The sequence below is a fragment of the Polypterus senegalus genome, chromosome 9, assembly GCF_016835505.1.
Source record: "Polypterus senegalus isolate Bchr_013 chromosome 9, ASM1683550v1, whole genome shotgun sequence".
Classification (NCBI taxonomy): domain Eukaryota; kingdom Metazoa; phylum Chordata; class Cladistia; order Polypteriformes; family Polypteridae; genus Polypterus; species Polypterus senegalus.
The window spans coordinates 110,754,333-110,775,867 of NC_053162.1; the positions used below are offsets into that span (position 1 = coordinate 110,754,333).

Sequence of the window (21,535 nt, forward strand, 5' to 3'; positions counted from 1 at the left end):
TCAGAGCCGTCACTGGAGTCCAGAGACCCTACACCTGCACGGCCGCCATTACGTACACTTTTATATACACGTCCACGGCCGCCAAAGTCCTTGCCCACGGCCGTAGGTTGCGCACAGCTGCCCTTATGGATATTCATAATTTATCCATTCCTGAAGAACTGGTTTCACACTACAGTGGAACCTCTGGTCACGACCGTAATTTGTTCCAAAACTCTGGTCGCAACCCAAAATAATTTCGTAATATTCTTAACACTAGAATTACCAGAGACTACGAAAAAACTCGTAGATCCATCCCTCCTTAAATCGATTCTCACCTCTCCGTCAGCGTCTTTTGTCCTGTAAATGTGTGGATAAGCAGTAAACAGCAAGCAGCCTGCTATCACATCCACCCACCCCGCACAATTCTCTCAGCTCAAGTCTGTTTACCTGCGTGTCAGTTGCTTAGAGTTGTATAGAGTGAGAAGTCAAGCAAAATGACACCTTTTATAAATACTATATCGTTATTTGGAACACTTGCATTTCATATGTGTTTCGTGTCTACAACGATCTATGTAAACACATCGTTAAAACAGAAAGATTTTTCATGTTTTAGTAATAATAGACAAAATGTAGACATGAAGTGTATAATGTGTGAAGCCTGAATTCCAAATATCAAAGGAACACTTTCACAAAAGGTACAAATATAACGGAACAAGTGCACTTCTATTCAAGAATATAACTGCAGAAAAAGAACCCGTGTTAGGGTGGGACATTGACACGCATTTGCTACGATCGCTTCGGTGGCGCAACGGTATCAACTGTTGACTGGTAATCAAAACTTCACGGGTTCGATCCCAGACGAGTCAATTTTGAGAAGTGAGCTGCACGTATTCTTACTATTTCAGAACAAAAACATAACATTTCATTCCAGTCTCAAACAGCCAGTGTAATTTATGATACTTGTAAAGGTTAGCTTTGTTTTTTTTTTATTCAGTTTTATTCTCTCAGCCGCGTTCACAATCCCAACCAACCCTCCTGCATTTGACACTGCTGTTTTCACATAGACGCACTATAACAGAGGTTTTTATAACACAGAACATTCGATCTGGCTCTTACATACTAAGGATAGTGCATGTGCCCAAAACATTAACATTTATATGTTACTTACATAAGAGCTAGATTGAATGTTATTTACCTTGATTTATTTACTTACTTCCTACAGCGTAAAGTCACAAGTAGAGTGCAGAGGGCTTGCTCAAAAAATACTTGTAATGCCACGAAAAGTGCCTGCTGACACTTTAGTACTCAAGTAATGATACGAGAAAGCAGTTAGACTTTTTTTGGGGGCATATACACGATCCAGATCTAAACACTAGCGTGTAGAGTCACTTGCGCACTGAAGAGTCTATGGCTGCAGGTGGAAGCTGCCATCGCTGTACTTTGTATGTAAGAGCCAGATAGAATGTTATTTACCCTTATTTATTTACTTAATTCCTACAGCGTAAAGTCACAAGTAGAGTGCAGAGCTTCCCATGTACATATACAAAGTACAGCGATGGCAAAAGTGCATTCTTGCTCGGATGTACAGCCGTCATCATGATCCTAGTTGACCTCTGTTATAGCGCATCTATGTGAAAACAGCAGTGTCAAATGCGGGGGGGATGTTGGGGTTGGGGTCGTGAACACGGCTGAGAGAATAAAACTGAATAAAAAAAAAAAACAAAGCTAACCTTTAGAACTATCATAAATTACACCAGCTGTTGCAGACTGGAATGAAATGTATGTTTTACAATACATGCAGCTCACTTCTCAAAATTGACCCATCCGGGATAGAACCCGTGTAGTCTTGATTACTAGTCAACAGTTGGTACCGTTTCACCACCGAAGCCATCGTAGCAAATGCGTGTCAATATCACACCCTAACGCGGGTGGTTTTTTTCCAGTTATACTCTTAAATAGAAGCGCATTTCTTCTGTTATATTTGTACCTTTTGTGAAAGTGTTTCTTTGATATTTGGAATTCAGGCTTCACACATTATACACTTCATGTCTACATTTTGTCAATTTTTACTAAAACATAAAAAACATTTCTGTTTTAACGATGTGTTGACATAGATCGTTGTAGACACGGAACACACGTGAAATGCAAGTGTTCCAAATAACGATATGCAGTTGTGCATGAAAGTTTGTGAACCCTTTAGAATTGCCAATATTTCTGCATAAATATGACCTAAAACATCATCAGATTTTCACACATGTCCTTAAAGTAGATAAAGAGTAACCAGTTAAAGAAATAGACAAAAATATTAAGGAAAATGATTGAATATTACAACGTATGTGAGTGGCAAAAGTATGTGAACCTTTGCTTTCAGTATCTGGTGTGACCCCCCCTTTGCAGTAATAACTGCAGCTAAACTTTTCCGGTAGCTTTTGATCATTCCTGCACACCGGCTTGGAGGAATTTTAGCCCATTCCTCCGTACAGAACAGCTTCATTTCTGGGATGTTGGTGGGTTTCCTCACATTAACTGCTCGTTTCAGGTCCTTCCACAACATTTTGATTGGATTAAGGTCAGGACTTTGAATGGCCATTCCAAAACATTCTTCTTTAACCATTCTTTAGTAGAACAACTTGTGTGCTCAGGGTCGTTATCTTGCTGCATGACCCACCTTCTCTTTAGATTCAGTTCATGGACAGATGTCCTGACATTTTCCTTTAGAATTCTCTGATATAATTCAGAATTCATTGTTCCATCAATGAATGCAAGCCGTCCTGGCCCAGATGCAGCAAAACAGGCCCAAACCATGATACTACCACCACCCTGTTTCACAGATGGGATAAGGTTCTTATGCTGGAATGCAGTGTTTTCCTTTTTCAAAACAAAGCTTTTCATTTAAACCAAAAAGTTCTATTTTGGTCTCATCCGTCCACAAAACATTCTTCCAATAGCCTTCTGGTTTGTCTGCGTGATCTTTAGCAAACTGCAGACGATCAGCAAGTTTTTTTTGGAGTGCAGTGGCTTTCTCCTTGCAACCCTGCCATGCATACCATTGTTGTTCAGTGTTCTCCTGATGGTGGACTTGTGAACATGAACATTAGCCAATGTGAGAGAGGTCTTCAGTTGCTTACAAGTTACCCTGGGGTCCTTTGTGACCTTGCCGACTATTACACGCCTTGCTCTTGGAGTGATCTTTGTTGGTCGACCACTCCTGGGAAGGGTAACAATAGTCTTGATTTTTACTACATTTGTACACAGTCTGTCTGACTGTGGATTGGTGGAGTCCAAACTCTTTAGAGATGGTTTTGTAACCTTTTCCAGCCTGATGAGTATCAACAACTTTTTCTGAGGTCCTCAGAAATCTCCTTTGTTTATGCCATGCTACACTTCCACAAACGTGTTGTGAAGAGCAGACTTTGATAGATCCCTGTTCGTTAAATAACACAGTGCCCACTCATACCTGATTGTCATCCCATTGATTGAAAAAACCTGACTCTAATTTCTCCTTCAAACTAACTGCTAGTCCTAGAGGTTTGCAAACTTACAGAGAGGTGAGAAGCGATTTAAGGTGGGATGGATCTACGGGATTTTTCGTAGGCTCAGGTATTTCTAGTGTTAAATTAAATAGTGACAAAACTGAGGTTCTCCTCATTGGTACAAAATCAACATTATCCAAAACTGATCATTTTTCATTTGTTATTGATAATTCCTCTGTCTCCCCTTCCCCACAGGTTAAGAGTCTGGGTGCCATCCTTGATAGTACTCTATCTTTTCAGTCCTACATCAATAATATATCCCAGTCTGCATATTTCTACCTGTGTAACATTAATCATATTTGCCTCACCCTCACTCCCCACAGCACTGCTATCCTTGTTCATAGCCTTGTCACTTCTCATCTGGATTATTGCAATTCCCCTTTTTTTTTTTTTTTTTTTTTTTGGTCTTTCTCGCAAATCTCTTTATAAGCTTCAACTGGTCCAGAATTCAGCTGCCCGCATCATTACTAGAACCCCCTCTATTCACTATTCACCATATCAGTCCCATCTTGCAGCAGCTTTACTGGCTTCCAGTTAAGTTTCGCACTGAATTCAAAATGTTCTATCAACTTTTAAGACTATCCACAACCTTGCCACTCCATATCTGTCCAACATCCTCCTTGTTGCCATTCCCTCCTGCACCCTTAGACCTCCATATCTGTCCAACATCCTCCTTGTTGCCATTCCCTCCTGCACCCTTAGATCCTCTTTCTCCATCCACTTGCCTGTCCCTTTCCATGGGGAGCAGAGCATTCAGTTGCACTGCTCCCCAGCTCTGGAACTCATTACTTTCCGAGCTTAGAAACATTGATTCATTCTCACTTTTCAAATCTAAACTTAATACTCATTTGTTTAAGACTACAATTGCTATGTCTGATTTTAAATTTTGTATTTTTAGTTATGTTTATAATATGTGCTTTATCTATTGTTCGGTGTCCTTGAGTGTTTAGAAAGGCACCTATGAATAAATTAAATGTATTATTATCATTATAGTTTTGAATAGAAGTGCACTTGTTTTGGTATACGTGTACCTTTTGTGAAAGTGTTTATTTGATATTTGGACTTCAGTCTCCACACATTGTACACTTCATGTCATAATTTTGTGATTAGTACTGTAACATGAAAAAAGTTTGTTTTAGGTATGTGTTCAACATTTCTTGCATTTTCTGTCATCCTACATTTACATAGATCATTGTAGACACGGTACACACATGAAATGCATGTGTTCTAAATAACATTATATTATTTACCCAATACAACTCCAGACATCTCACACAGAGATATACAAGACTTTAGGTGGAAGAACTTTTTCCCCAAATTGACTACGGCACTGGGATAGCAGGCCTGCTTGGTGCTTGTGCTGAGCGACACATTTACCAAACAAAAGATGCTAATGGAGATGTGCAAAGGAATTTAAGGGATTACAAGTTTTTTCGTAAGCTTCAGGGTAGTTAATGGAGGATAGAAAAATAAACAATTTTAAGTGATCAGGACATAATTAATAATAAACAAACAGAAATAACACAGACACACAATAAATAATGATTCAAAGTTAACAAAAATACACTGTGTTAATTTCTGCCATAATCTTTAAACTTTGATCTTGTCATCTCTTAATATCCTTTTGTTTAAACTGAAAAGGTTCAGCCCCTTCAATCTTTCTTTATAGGTCACACCAGTAGTTATATGCATGCGGCAACTGTCAAAATGTCAATCAAATTTGATGGATGACCGTCATTAATGTGACCCTTCTTTGAACTTGCCCCCACACCCCTTCCTGTTTTTTCCTCAGGAAACGGTGAAGATCTGATTGCAGGATGTCTGGTCCTTCCTTGAACCCACACCCACCCATCCTTTTTTTTCCCCAGGAAACGGTTAAGACCCGTTTGAAGGATGTCTGTCCCTTCTTTGAACCTGCCCCCACCCACCTGTTTGTCCCAGGCCCAGGAAACTGTCAAGAGCAGACTTGATTAATGGGAGCCCCCTCTTTGACCCCAGCACCCCTTTTCCGAAGCCAAGTTCAGACACGTCCAGGCAAGTTTCTATCCAGACCCTGCCGGACCAAGCTACATGTCCCTGGCATGAAGGCCCTGCCTAGGATCCCTCTGGTCAGGCAGTCCCTGAGGGTGGGGACACCACATGTTGGTTGGCCCCTTCACTTCCAGGCACACTTCTTCCGAGGACATACACAGACACACATGCTCCTACCTATATCGCTTTGGGTAAGTCCACATGTATCTATCTATTATTTAAAATATCTATCTAACCTTTGATTTATCTAAATCAAAACATCCTTTTTTCAATATCCCTGAAAATCCTTTCACAGAAACGTCCAGTTATTGAATTTTCCATTTCACAGAAAGAAGGGTTTCCCGCAGAAAGCAATGTGCCGGTTCTCTCTATACAGCAGAATACATGGGCTCTAAAAAGCTGACCTGCTATTAGCAACACCTGCACTCATTTTCTCTCTCTACATAGTTGACGCATGAGAGCAGACAGCCTCTGTGCTGAAAAAAGCTGGCAGGCACGCGGATGCGAGATGCCCCAGGGGCCAAAGCTCTAAGCGTACACGCAGGCAAGGTCGTGTAGTTCGAAATACATGCTGACCGGATCTCTCTATCTACACAGAGAATCTCGGAGCAGACAACCACCTCCCTGCCTGCCTGCCTCCCTCCCTCGCCCTGCACGGGTCTATAGCAGGAAGTTGCAAACTGTATGAACCCCGGAGCTCCGCTGACAGACAGTGTCCGACACAGGCCAGGAAACTGCAGGCCGCCAGCCCCCCATCCCCTGCTGTGTTCTGCGAGCGCATGCTTGTCATACAACCCCCAGAACAGGAGTGTGCAGATCCTGTGTCCGGGAGAACAAGTTATGTGTGTAACTTTTAAAGTTAAGGGAATTAAAAATCACCCACACAGTTAAATAATAGGCAACAGGGACATTTTAAAGAACGTTTGAGATGTCTTAAAATGTAGCCTCGGATGTATATTTTGTATATCTTAAAAAAACCCTGTTCCATCCATTACCTCCCATTTTAAATAATCAGCTGCCCCTAAGAAAACACATTGCGAAAGCATGGCAAATAGTTTTCTAAAAGTTAGAATTGTATTCAGATAATCCTAGAGTGAACGGAGCACAAATATTTACCAGAACCGGGATTCGAACCCACGCTGGCATTTGTCCCTTGGATCTTAAAGCCAAAGCCTTAAACAGATTGGACCTCTGGGGATACAGAAATGTGCTATAAAACACGCTTTGGCAAAACCTTTGGGAGCGATTCACAGCTCATTTCTTTTGCTGACCTTTAACCTCATGTCAGATCATCCGGTATACAGTGTGAAAGCACTCTTACAGAGAGGCATGCAACTATTTAAATAAATCAACGGGTTACAAAGGTGACTTTTAAAAATATTGAACTTTTCGACGTCCGGCTAAAGTCACGGACAACAGACAATACACGGATATCCGATTAAAATGATTGTCAAACATCTGCTATCACAAATCACCGTAAAAACTTCCAAAATACCGCTCTTTTCAGAATATAAATAAGTGTTCAGACCGGGCCATTACTCAGCAGACCGTTAATACTGAAAGAGGACAATCTCGTCGGGAAGATCCAGGATCACGGTAAATCCTATTCATGATTATTATATCGTAAGGAGTATGTTTTAAAAAAACGGATGGCTGAATCCTTATATTTTATCCTTAATATGCGAAAGAGTAGGCATTTCACAAACGGTCCCTTCTGTACGTAGTTCAGAATACATATACTCTTATTACGCCAGAGCTGATACATAACCGGCCTGCGCTTTTAAACCATGCCTGAATATTCTCACAGAAGAGGCTCTGTTTGAATTTTCAGACGGCGAGACAAAAACTACTTGATTGTAAAGCCTGTTTTGGTATGAAAAACTAATATTGTTTGCTTCAGTCCTATGAATTTGTACATTAATCGTCGTACATGCAGATAGAAATAAATGCTGCATCTTATTTAATACGCTTGCGCGCTCACGCTCCTACACACAAGAGCGCTCACGCACGCACTTGGAAATAGTCATATTGAGGATAAAATATAAGGATTCAGCCATCCGTTTTTTAAAACATACTCATTTGTCATATATAATAATCATGAATAGGATTTACCGTGATCCTGGATCTTCCCAACGAGATTGTCCTCTTTCAGTATTAACGGTCTGCTGAATAATGGCCCGGTCTGAACACTTATTTATATTCTGAAAAGAGCGGTATTTTGGAAGTTTTTACGGTGATTTGTGATAGCAGATGTTTGACAATCATTTTAATCGGACATCCGTGTATTGTCCGTTGTCCGTGACTTTAGCCGGACGTTGAAAAGTTCAATATTTTTAAAAGTCACCTTTGTAACCCATTGATTTCTTTAAATAGCTGCATGCCTCTCTGTAAGAGCGCTTTCACACTGTATACCGGATGATCTGACATGAGGTTAAAGGTCAGCAAAAGAAATGAGCTGTGAATCGCTCCCAAAGGTTTTGCCAAAGAGTGTTTTATAGCACATTTCTGTATCCCCAGAGGTCCAATCTGTTTAAGGCGTTGGCTTTAAGATCCAAGGGACAAATGCCAGCATGGGTTTGAATCCCGATTCTGGTAAATATTTGTGCTCCGTTCACTCTGGGATTATCTGAATACAATTCTAACTTTTAGAAAACTATTCGCCATGCTTTCGCAATGTGTTTTCTTAGGGGCAGCTGATTATTTAAAATGGGAGGTAATGGATGGAACAGGGCTTCTTTAAGATATACAAATATACATCCGAGGCTACATTTTAAAACATCTCAAACGTTCTTTAAAAGGTCCCTGTTGCCTATTATTTAACTGTGTGGGTGATTTTTAATTCCCTTAAGTTTAAAAGTTACACACATAACTTGTTCTCCCGGACACAGGATCTGCACACTCCTGTTCCGGGGGTTGTATGACAAGCATGCGCTCGCAGAACACAGCAGGGGGTGGGGGGCTGACGGCCTGCAGTTTCCTGGCCTGTGTCGGACGCTGTCTGTCAGCAGAGCTCCCGGGTTCATACAGTTTGCAACTTCCTGCTATAGACCCGTGCAGGGCGAGGGAGGGAGGCAGGCAGGCAGGCAGGGAGGTGGTTGTCTGCTCCGAGATCCTCTGTGTAGATAGAGAGATCCGGTCAGCATGTATTTCGAACTACACGACCTTGACTGCATGTACGCTTTGAGCTTTGGCCCCTGGGACATCTCTCAGCCGCGTGCCTGCCAGCTTTTTTCAGCACAGAGGCTGTCTGCTCTCATGCGTCAACTGTGTAGAGAGAGAGAATGAGTGCAGGTGTTGCTAATAGCAGGTCAGCTTTTTAGAGCCCATGTATTCTGCTGTATAGAGAGAACCGGCACATTGCTTTCTGCGGGATGGAAAATTCAACAACTGGATGTTTCTGTGAAAGTATTTTCAGGGATATTGAAAAAAGGATGTTTTCATTTAGATAAATCAAAGGTTAGATATATATTTTAAATAATAGATAGATACATGTGGACTTACCCAAAGCGATATAGGTAGGAGCATGTGTGTCTGTGTATGTCCTCGGAAGAAGTGTGCCTGGAAGTGAAGGGGCCAACCAACATGTGGTGTCCCCACCCTCAGGGACTGCCTGACCAGAGGGATCCTAGGCAGGGCCTTCATGCCAGGGACATGTAGCTTGGTCCGGCAGGGTCTGGATAGAAACTTGCCCGGACGTGTCTGAACTTGTCTTCGGAAAAGGGGGGCCGGGGTCAAAGAGGGGGCTCCCATCCATCAAGTCTGCTCTTGACAGTTTCCTGGGCCTGGGGACAAACAGGTGGCTGGGGGAAGGTTCAAAGAAGGGACAGACATCCTTCAAACGGATCTTAACCGTTTCGTGAGGAAAAAACAGGAAGGGGTGTAGGGGCAAGTTTAAAGAAGGGTCACATTAATGACGTCAGAGGAAAGGGGTGGGTCTTCCGGTCATCTATCAAATTTGATTGACATTTTGACAGTTGCCGCATGCATATAACTACTCACACCTCTTAGTCAGCCTAGTTACTCTTCTCTGTACTTTCTCTAATGCTACTATGTCTTTTTTCAATGTGGAAGCCTAATTGTATGTTGTACTCTAGGTGCTGCATCAACAGTACCTTAAACATAACTTCACTTGGCTTAGACTTCCACCAATTATGATACTGTATATAGCCTAGCATTCTATTAGCCTAATTAGCATTAGTGTGTTTAATAATATTTTAGCAACAATACATATGTTTATGATGCTGTCAGCGTATGATTGGACACTTAATGGAGCAAAATGTCAGTCATTCGGTCATTGTCCAACCCACTATATCATAACACATGGTCACAGTTGTCTTTTTTTTTTTGGTATGAAAATGTGCTAAATAAATGTTGTTGTTGCTGGAGCCAATCCTAGCCAACACAGGGCGCAAGGCAGGAGCAAATCCCCGGGCAGGGCGCCAACCCACCAGAGGGCAAGCACACACTAGGAATAATTTAGGATCGCCAATGCACCTAACCTGCATGTCATTGGACTGTGGGAGGAAACCCACACAGACACGAGGAGAACATGCAAACTCCAAGCAGGTAGGACCTGGGAAGCAAGCCCAGGTCTCCTTACTGCAAGCAAAACTATTTGGATTTTTTTGTTGTTGATTTTATTAAAATTAAATATCATTCAATACAAATAACTTGAGCTTAAAAAAAATTGTTTGAAACAAATCAACCCCCACCCCTGAGAAAGAGAGCTAGGCCAGCAGAATAAAACTTTAAGCTAGTATAAATAAGTAAATAGAGAAATTAATAATGGAATAAAGATAAATGGAGTAAAAAATGGGAGAGAACTTTCTCAATTTAAATACTTATTCTAAAATGTTATTTTTTAGATCCTGTCAGGTTTTGAAAAAGTTTTGTACAGATCCTCTAAGTGCAAATTAGATTTTTTCCAGTTTCAAATAGTATATAATATCAGTTATGCACTGACTTAGAATAGGAGAATTAGGATTCTTCCAGTTGAGCAAGATAAGTCTAAGTGCCAATAGTGTAGTAAAGGCAATTACAGTTTGTTTGTCCTTCTCCACTTTAAACCCATCTGGAAGTACAGCAGACACAGCTGTTAGTGTATTAGGAGGGATTGTGACACCAAGGCTGCCTGAAAGGCATTTAAAGATTTTGGTCCAGAATGATGTTAATTTGGTGCACGCCCAAAACATGTGGGCCAGTGAGGGCGGAACTTGATTGCACCGTTCGCAGGTTGGATCTTCACCTGGAAACATTTTTGACAATTTTAAATGAGACAGATACACTCGATATATAATTTTGAGTTGAATTCTGTCCATTGTTACCTTCCACTCCTTTACTGAGATGTGAGAGATCTTTTTCCCATTGTACTATTGGATCTTTGAAAGGGAGGGACTGTAAAATGGTTTTATGTATTATGGAAATGCTTTCTGAGTCCTCACGCTTGATCGATATTTTTTCTATCATAGAGGTTTTTGGGAGGTGAGGAAAATTGGGCAGGTTCTGTTTAACAGTGTTTCTAATTTGAAGGTGGTGAAGGAAATGTGTTGCTGGAAATTTAAATTTGGAGTGTAATTCTTTGTAGGTTGCAAAGACGTTGTCTATGTACAGATCTCTAAGTGATTTAATCCCGAATGTTTTCCAGACATTAAAAACTGTATACGTTTGAGAGGATGGAAAAAGGTGGTTTTCATGCAGGAGTGCCACAGATAAAAGCTTCTCTATCTTAAAATACTTCCTACATTGGTTTCATGTTCTGAGTGAGAGAAGCACAATTGGGTTGTTAAAATATTGGCAATAACTTGTATTTATTGTTGTGCAAAGCAAGGAATATAAAGAAGTACAGGTAGTCCCCAAGTTATGGACATCCAACCTACGACTTACAAACGGGGCTGCAGCTGCGACGCATGCGCCTCAGTAACTGCCGCTCCATCATCTTCAGCCTGGGGATGGTGCAAGTGGTGGCAGGACGGAGGCTTGATGGGGCAGTTTGCTGTCCACCCACCACGCCACGGCAGTTACTGCTCCTGACTGGACACAGGCTAAATGGAGCAGAGGGGGGCATTTCACTGCTCGACCACTACACACGGCTGCCCCGTTTGTTCCCAGTGGGTGGCTAGTGATGCAGCAAGCGGTGACGCAGTTGGCAGGGGGTAGCTTTGTAGTGTGTCTCGGGTGGCTGCCTGTTCAAGGGGGGTGGTGGTGGGCAATTCAATACCCGCCTTTGGCTGCACCGTGTTCGTTCTCGGTGGGCGGGCGCTGCAGGCAGGATACTGTAGTGGAGGTGACTGTGTGGTGGGCGGGTGGTGAACCGCCCCATTCATTCTCAATAGCAAGCCTGCTTGTACTGTTAAGCCCATAGCAGGAAGTTGTCTCTTGTCAGTACATCAGACGTGTTGACGATGGGTGCATTTCTGCTGTGATAGCATATACGGTGCTGTACAGAAGAGCTTATCTTAACCTTTTGTCTTCACCCTTCAAGAATGTCTCTGAAACACAAATCTGATGCAAGTTCTGGTGATACAGTAAAGAAAAGAAAAACCATCACTATTGAAAATAAAGTAGAAATAATAAAAGGGTCAGAGAGAGGTGAAACTCCATCATTCATTGGCAGAGCACTTGGTTACAGTCGGTCAACAATAGCATTTATTAAAATAATATACCCATTCCGACTTACATACAAATTCAACTTAAGTACAAACCTACAGTTCCTATCTTGTACGTAACATTGGGACTGCCTGTACTGCACAGTTTTATTTCTATTGTGAACCAAGCTTATATACGTTCATCTATTTGTGTCCATGTACAAGTTTTTATAGCATGTATATTTGCTTCCCAGTAATAGAACTGAAAGTTAGGTAGATCCATGCCGCCTTCCGCCTTAGGTCTTTGTGGGGTCGCACTTTGTATACGTGGATGTTTTGAATTCCAATTAAAAGAGGTTATGGTTAAATCTAATTTCCTAAAAAATGATTTATTGATGTATATTGGAATGTTTTGAAATAAAAAAAGAAGCTTAGGAAGGATATTCTTCTTAACAATGTTAATTCTTCCAGCTAAAGTGAGATGAAAAGTTGACCATCTTTGCTAGTCTAGCTTAATTTTTTCCATACAGATGGCAATTTTTTGTTGATAAAGAGCTTTATTTTACTTGTGATGTTTACCCCTAGGTATTTAAACTGATCTGTGATGATAAAAGGAAAGGTGTCCAATCTAATATTTTGTGCTTGAGAATTCACTGGAAAGAGCACACTTTTATTCAAATTAATTTATTAAAGACCAGAAATCTTTTTAAATTCTGTTAGTGTTGTTAGGACTGCTGGCACAGTATTTTGTGGATCTGATATATACAGTACCTTATCATCTGCATATAGAGAAATTTTCTGTTCAAGTCCTTCTCTGATAATCCCCTTTATCTTATAAGCATTTCAACAGTGTACTGGCAGTGGCTCAATGGTGATTGCAAAAAGCAGTGGTAACAAGTGGCATCCTTGTCTGGTACCACAGTCTAGTTTAAAGTAGTCTGAATTAATGTTGTTAATACAAACTGAAGCTTCTGGATTGATATACAGTTGTTTGATTCATGCACAAATGTTCAGGGCAAACACAAATTTCTCTAATGTAGTGAAGAGGTTGGTCCATTCAACTGTATCAAATGTTTTTTCTGCATCCAACGATAATAATGTCTCTGGGGTGTTTGACTTTGTGGGTGAATATATTACATTAAATAGGAGACGAAGATTGGAAGCTAAGTGTCTGCCTTTAATAAATCTTGTTTGATATTGTGATATTACTGTAGGCAGCACTTTCTCCATCCTTCTAGTGAGGACTTTGGTGAGTATCTTGACATCATTATTCAGAAGTGAAATTAGTCTGTATAATGCACATTGTAATAAGTCCTTATTTTGTTTAGGAAAGATGGTAATTAATGCTTAGGGAAAAGTTTGATATAGAATTTTATTGTCTGTAGCTTCTGTAAATGTTGCTAATAAAGGGGAGCTAGCTGAGTTGAGAATTTCTTATACAATTTGGCAGGGTAGCCATCAGGGTCTGCTGCTTTCCCACTCTGAAGTGAGTTTATAGGATCTAGTAATTCTGCACTAAGAGTAACTGTTTGTCGTATCTGTTATGCATCCAGAAATGCATTAGATCGTGTCTTGTCTTCTTTAAACTCAGTAGAATATAAGGATTTATAGTAGTCTCTAAATGTGTGCATTATATTTTTATGGTTATTGATTTTGTCTCTGTGTTGGTGATTGCTGGGATTGCATTGCAAACTTCTTGCTTGTGGACTTGTTTAGCTAAGATCTTTTAGCTTTTCTCGTCGTGTTCATAATAATGATGTCTTGATTTAAAAATGAGTTGTTCAGTTTCTTTAGTTGTTAAGAAGATGAGTTCTGAATGCAGAGCCTGCCTTTTCTTATGAAGTGCCTCACTTGGACACCTGGCATGGTCTAGTAATTTTGCTGGTTAGCTCTGATAACATCTTGGTTTCCAATTTATTTCTGTGGGAAAGATATGAAATAATCTGCCTTCTTAAGAAGGCCTTCAGGGTGTCCCAGGGTATTCCTATGGAAACCTCTGAGGATGTACAGTATTTGTCTCTAAACAAATATTGATTCATTTGGTTATAAATTCTGTACAGTTCTCGTCTGCTAATAAAAGTAGATTAAGATGCTATCTGCGAGATGAGTATGTGGGGCATAAAGATTTTAGCTCCAAAATCAAAAGGGCATAGTCAGAAATAACAATAGCATTGTACTTACAAGATTTGATCATAGGCAAGAAATTGTTATCTACAAAGAAATAATCAATTCTCATGTAGCAATGATGCACTGGTGAGTAGAAGTTATATGCTTTTGAGTTTGGGTTTAGAAATCTCCAGGTGTCTGATAAGTTGTGGTCAGTTACAAACTGTGTAATTGTTTTGCAGTATTAGATGTCATTGCCCATGTGTAATTGTATGGATGCTTTCATATATTTGCTGTTGATCAAGAGAATTCCCCATTCAAGCCCATTTGTATTAAAAATTTTGTTAACTCGGTTAAATGCAGGAATAGGGTGAACACAGTGTGGTGTATGGGGTGAAAAACTATATGCTTTAGCTTTTTTAGACCGGGTTTAGTTTCAAAGAAAACACTTTCTTGCGAGCAGTACTCGGAAAGTTGCAGGATCTGCATATCAACTTCCAAAATGCTCAACTCTCATATCTCAAAGAAATAAGAAATGTCTCTCTCAATAATGCTTTGATTGTTTTTCTTGCCTACTGTGCTTTTGTCTTTCTGCTCAGTCTTAAATGTGGTGACCCAGCTCCTCTCTAAACAGCTGCACTAAGAAGATGAATAATGAATAATGAAGTCTGAGAAGACAGTAATGAAAAGACTGGTTAAGTTTTCTTTTGTGTTTTGTTACTACAAGATTCTAAATGTGTTTCTGCTTATTCAAGAATAGTGTGCTATTAAAAATGACTCCTCATTAATTTAATTTCTGCAGCTTAGAACTTGAAATGCAACTGAGAAGCACATCATCTGCACTGAAGGTTATTAAAACTGGAACCCAACATAAAGACTTTCTGTGCACTGAAACAAGCTCATCCTTAAGACTGACTTAATAACATTTATAACCTATTTTTCAGCCATTTGCTAAAATCATTTAAATTAATTTTTTCCCTCATTAATGTACACACAGCACCCCATATTGACAGACAAAAAAGAATTTTTGAAATTGTTGTAGATTTATTAAAAAAGAAAAACTGAAATATTGCATGGTCCTAAGTATTCAGACCCTTTGCTCAGTATTTAGTAGAAGCACCCTTTTGAGCTAATTCAACCATGAGTCTTCTTGGGAAAGATGCAACAAGTTTTTCACACCTGAATTTGGGGATCCTCTGCCATTCCTCCTTGCAGATTCTCTCCAGTTCTGTCAGGTTGGATGGTAAACGTTGGTGGACCGCCATTTTTAGGTCTCTCCAGAGATGCTCAATTGGGTTTAAGTCAGGGCTCTGGCTGGGCCGTTCAAGAACAGTCACAGAGTTGTTGTGAAGCCACTCCTTCGTTATTTTAGCTGTGTGCTTAGGGTCATTGTCTTGTTGGAAGGTAAACCTTCGGCCCAGTCTGAGGTCCTTAGCACTCTGGAGAAGGTTATTGTCCAGGATATCCCTGTACTTGGCCACATTCATCTTTCCCTCGATTGCAACCAGTCGTCCTGTCCCTGCAGCTGAAAAACACCCCCACAGCATGATGCTGCTACCGCCATGCTTCACTGTGGGGACTGTATTGGACAAGTGATGAGCAGTGCAAGGTTGTCTCCACACATACCGCTTAGAATTAAGGCCAAAAAGTTCTATCTTGGAGTTTGCTAAAAGACACCTGAAGGACTCTGAGATGGTGAGAAATAAGATTCTCTGGTCTGATGAGACCAAGATAGAACTTTAGGGATATTCTGGACAAAAACCTTCTCCAGAGTGCTAAGGACCTCAGACTGGGCCGAAGGTTTACCTTCCAACAAGACAATGACCCTAAGCATACAGCTAAAATAACGAAGGAGTGGCTTCACAACAACTCTGTGACTGTTCTTGAATGGCCCAGCCAGAGCCCTGACTTAAACCCAATTGAGCATCTCTGGAGAGACCTAAAAATGGCTGTCCACCAACGTTTACCATCCAACCTGACAGAACTGGAGAGGATCTGCAAGGAGGAATGGCAGAGGATCCCCAAATCCAGGTGTGAAAACTTGTTGCATCTTTCCCAAGAAGACTCATGGCTGTATTAGCAAAAAAAGGGTGCTTCTACTAAATACTGAGCAAAGGGTCTGAATACTTAGGACCATGTGATATTTCAGTTTTTCTTTTTTAATAAATCTGCAACAATTTCAAAAATTCATTTTTGTCTGTCAATATGGGGTGCTGTGTGTACATTAATGAGGGAAAAAATTAATTTAAATGATTTTAGCAAATGGCTGCAATATAACAAAGAGTGAAAAATTGAAGGGGGTCTGAATACTTTCTGCACCCACTGTACATATACACAAAAAATACTTTATCAAAAACTATTTTAATTGGAGGGTAGGGTAAATAAAATTCTCTCTTTGCCTAATAAGAGTGCAATAAATTAAGAATGAAAAAGTGGTCGTACTTCAAAACATTTTCATTCCTGAAGTTGATAACCCCTGGTCTAACCTTTTTAGTCCTGAAATTTAAAAAGCGAATATCTCTTATGCTCACACCTGGATCGTCCTATTAACACATTTACATTAGGAGTGGTTGTTAAATAGAATTATTTTAATTTATGGTATATTTTTCACATTGTATATTATCATAACAGTCCATGTTGCCAACAAGTATAAGGTTGCTGTGCTGTTTTTATCTTGTACTATACATTTAAAATGGTATTTTTCCCCATTTGTGGTTTAAGAAGTTGTGACTTTTTTTACAACTGATGATACATTTTTTTGATTAAGAAAGTATGGAATTTTAATTTTCAAATAATGCCTCTTATTTTACAGTGTCTAAACTAAGTAAACAGTTGATGATTCTGGAAGCAGAGAAGCAACATCTGCAAGAGGAATTGGTCGAATCCCAGAAGCAATTAGAATCATTTAAATATAAGTATAAGAATGTGAAATCTGCCCTTCAGAACATGGTTAGAATGGAAGATCACATTTCTGTAGTAAATGAACACAGAAGGTATTGTATGATATCCTACACTGTATGTGAAAATGGAAATTTATTGGCTTCAAAATTTAACATTGTTTATTTATGATAGAAATCTGTGTTGTCATGTTTATTTTTTTGCATAATGTTAAACAATAAATACATTACAATATAAAATCATTTCCTCAAAAACATGGTATTTACAAAGCAAGAAAGCATGAAAATGGTGATTTATGACTAAGTAATTATTATGAATTCAGAATAAATAAGAAAATTATTGTGCCCTTCATAATGAATTCAAAATGCATGGTAGGCAATGCAAGAAATTATACTACATGACAAAGAGTTGTACAAATGTTGGAGAGTTTGTTGAGGCACAACCCATCAAACACTGTGCAACTGCAATTCTAGAATCAGTAGGAACACATAGTAAATGGCATGTATTAGAATAAACACCTTAAATGGAGTTCTATAACTGTGAGTTGTAACAACTATGATACAAGGAATTACCTAAGAATCATTATTGAATGTCACACCTCTATGGATGATGGAAAGTACTGGCTACAAGTTCTTTAATGACCTAGTGTATAATCTGTTAGTCCTTTTGTTGTTTTGTGCATCTGTTCTTTCCAGAACATTGTGGATGGGCATGTCTTAGACAAATAGTATGAAAAAAATGAATACATACATATCTTATCCAGTTGTTTAAAACAGAAAAAGTAATAGGTAGATAAGAGACAAGAACATGAGCACTATTATCTGAACAATGTGATTCATTAGCTTAGTTAATAAGATTTAAGTATAACTGGGGATGTCATTATTCCAGAATTTTTGCATTTGATATCAGTACCAGCTATTGCATAGCACAGCAAAAACAGAAATTGCTTTCACAGGCTTTTTAATTAAAAGTAACTCTGTTATTCAAGTAGATGATACAATAGAGTCTCGCTTATCCGACATAAACAGGCGGAGGAGGAGGAATTGAGAAAAATTTCTAAAATAAGAATTTAAGGACATTTGAAAGTTGTAATTATTGCCAAAGGGAGTTTTATTAAATACTGACTTAGTTGACTGCCCAAATGTTTGCACATGCCCCATTTTTACATTTGTTAATTTCATTAAATAATTCATAAGTGTACATTACCAATGTAATAAAAAATCAATTTTTCAATTTGTTGGCTCTCAAACTTATACTTATTATTTTTACTGTCAACAGCATATGTATTGTATGCAGGGTTGTCCAAAAGTTTGCATGGAACTGGTGAATAAAACATTAAAAAATATGAAATATAACCGTTAAGCAGTTTTTCTTATTTTATTGAAAGACACAGGCAAGATGAAGTAACAAGAAAACAGGCTGAATTTGAAAATTCTCTGGACAGAATTGCTGCACTACAAGTGGACAAGCAGACCTTGCTTTTAGAGAATACAACGCTCACTGCAGATAATAAGAGTCTTGAAGCTGAGCTGGAAATATCGCAGAAAAAATACAGGTGCAATTTATATTTTAGAATTCAGCAGTCACTGCACCAGCATATGCCAGTTTTTCTCTTTGCTGTTGTCTTACTGTCTGTTTTGTCTACTAATTTTCTAACACTGACTATGGTTAAACTTAATATAATTTAACATCACAACTTTGATTTTAGTCAACTGAACACGTGCATATTGGACCTTCTTGATCAGCACTGTATTGACATGGCTTTTATTCAGGAAGTACATTTTGCTGGCCACAGATGACAAGTATTGAGTTGTGCCTTTTTCCTCTGAAAAGTGCGGTTACAGTGCGGTCTTAGACATAGCCTGTATATGAGGAAGATGTATAGGAGATGATAAGGTATGTTAATTTTATTGTTTGCAAATGGAGCTAGGATGCAATAAATTTTAATTTGTCTCAGTTTACAGTTGTAAGTTGTGTAGTCCTTCCTTCTTTACTAGACACAGCAGTCACCTGTTTAAATTCTCTGACAATGAGCATCTGTTTGTTGTTGATGGCAATGCTGCAATAAATCCTTTGTTAGGGAGCCTTCTCCCCTTTTAGCAAACAATCTCCACATTCTAAATTTTCTTTCTATACATTTTAATTTAGACCTTAATTTTGGTAGATTCCCTTTGATTAATGCACCATTCAGAGACAGAATTCTTGTTTATCTCTTCTCACAATTCTCAATCCCATATTAATTACATTTTCATTTTCAGCTGTTTTATTTGATCAAATATTTGGTATTTACAGTTATTATTATTACATTTCTTACTTCTTGTAGAAATTCAGTACCTTCCATTTTAAACAGTAAGCTTTTTTCCAAACAGTTTACCATTGAACTGGATGAGTATTTGTCATTCTCTACTCAATGGACAATACTGACACTATTTAGGAGGCAATTCAGAATTGCATTGTCTCTTTCTCCTTATATTTTGAAACCTCTAAAGCCTGAAGAATAGCAGAACACAAATCTTAATTCTCATCACTATAAAGTTCATGCCCTCTTGTGATCACTAAACAACAGTATTTTTAAAGTTACCAATATTAGAACTAAACTGAATAGTCTTTTCTTTTAAAATAATCCTCTTTTGAACAGCAGGGGATCTTAGTTGTATAGTACTGTGTTTTTTAATTAACACTAGAATTACCAGAGCCTACGAAAAAACTCATAATTCCGTCCCACCTTAAACTGCTTCTTAAATCCCTTCACACCTCTCCGCCAGCGCCCTTTGTCTTCTAAATGTGCTGATAAAGAGAAGTCGGCTATTCCATCCCCCCACCAATTTAGAACGTGCACGAACTTCTCTCAGCTCATGCCTTGATTGAGTATCTGGGAGTGAAGTGGAGTTTTAGAGTGGAAATAATAGATCGTTGTTTGGAACACACGCATTTCATGTCTGTTCCGTTTCTACAGTAATCTGTGTCAACACATTGTTAAAACAGAAACGTTTTTTATATTCTAGTAGTAGATGACAAAATGTAGGCATAAACTATATAATGTATGAAGCCTGAAGTCCAAATAGCAAAGAAACATTTTCACAAGAATAACACAATTGCACTTTTATTCAAACATATAACTGCAGAAACAAAAAGCCGCCTTAACATGCGACATTGACACCAGTTTACTGTAACTGACTCCGTGGTCAATAGACTCAGCCCCGCTTGGAATCAAGGGTCACGGGTTCGATCCTGCGCCCCTCCGTTTTGAGAAGTAAACTGCTCTTGTCTTACTGTTTTAGAATAAAAGCATACATTTGATTTCAGTCTGTAACAGCGGTGCAGTTTATGATCCTTGTAAAGGTTAGCTTTTTTTTTTTATTCACTTTTCACTCTCTCAGTCGCGTTCAGAATCAATCCATACAACCCCATCTGACATGGCTGTTTTCACTAAAGACGCGCTATAGCTCTGCAGTGTACCACGATGCATACTAACGCACAATCACCCAGGGTTCTGACACACAAGCGCTGGCGAAGCTGCCTTCTTCGTATCTCACCGTCACTTGCTTTTCGTTTTATTGAGTGTTCCTGCCAGTCCCGCATGTTGCTGTATGCTTTTCTTTTGTACTACAGGACATGCAGAGGAAAGAATGGTAAAGACCAGTAACCGGCTATATGCAATCATCAGACACTCCCCATCTGCCCGTGTCGTTCAAACACAGGAACATATATTGGTGTAAAAGTATAACAAAAGTGCACTTTTATTCAAGTGCACTTTTTCCATCGCTTTTCCTGTAGAAGCAGTGTACACACTTCTCTCTATGCTGTGGTTTCTATTACACACCTGAAAGAAAGAGACAATATATGTGAAAATATAATCGCACTAATGCAATATTATTTGAAAACGAACAGCGTCAGATCGGGTGTGAATTTATGCAGGAACTGGAAATTCTCTGATGCTGGACCTTCCCCCAGGGAAGAAAGTACAGTGTCAGGTGCTCATTCAGTGTAATAGAAACCATAGCACAGAGAGGTGTGTACACGGCAACAAGTACACGTGTCGTAAATGTAGGAAGGACGGTCCTTGGGTGTGTGGGAACTGTTAATATTTGAATGTGATGATTTTATATAGCACGGAATGAAAATCTGCACTTCTTAGCATTGCACCATGCAAGCTGTCGTATCAATCGCCTACTGTAACTTGCTTTCTTTTTCTTGGTTATACAGGTAGTTTTGAATAAAAGTGCACTTGTTTTGTTTGCGAAATGAAGTGTCTGCGTGCACTTTTCGTGGCATTACACGTGTATTTTTTGAGCATGCCAGTTTGAGCAGTATAAAAAGTATTGAAAAGTATAACAAAACAACGGGCAGATGGGGAGTGTCTGATGATTGCATATAGCGCCGAACTTACTGCTCTTTACTATT

At 39.2% G+C, this 21,535-nt stretch overlaps 1 protein-coding gene across 1 annotated transcript in view; it reads left to right on the forward strand.

The window, feature by feature from the left end:
• The window catches only part of cep89 (centrosomal protein 89), a 440,613-nt gene that overhangs the window by 235,260 nt on the left and 183,818 nt on the right, over positions 1-21,535 (forward strand). The window contains exons 12-13 of the mRNA XM_039762400.1: positions 17,046-17,226; positions 18,519-18,686. Coding sequence (XP_039618334.1) covers positions 17,046-17,226; positions 18,519-18,686 — 349 coding nt within the window. The remainder of the gene's footprint in view (positions 1-17,045; positions 17,227-18,518; positions 18,687-21,535) is intronic.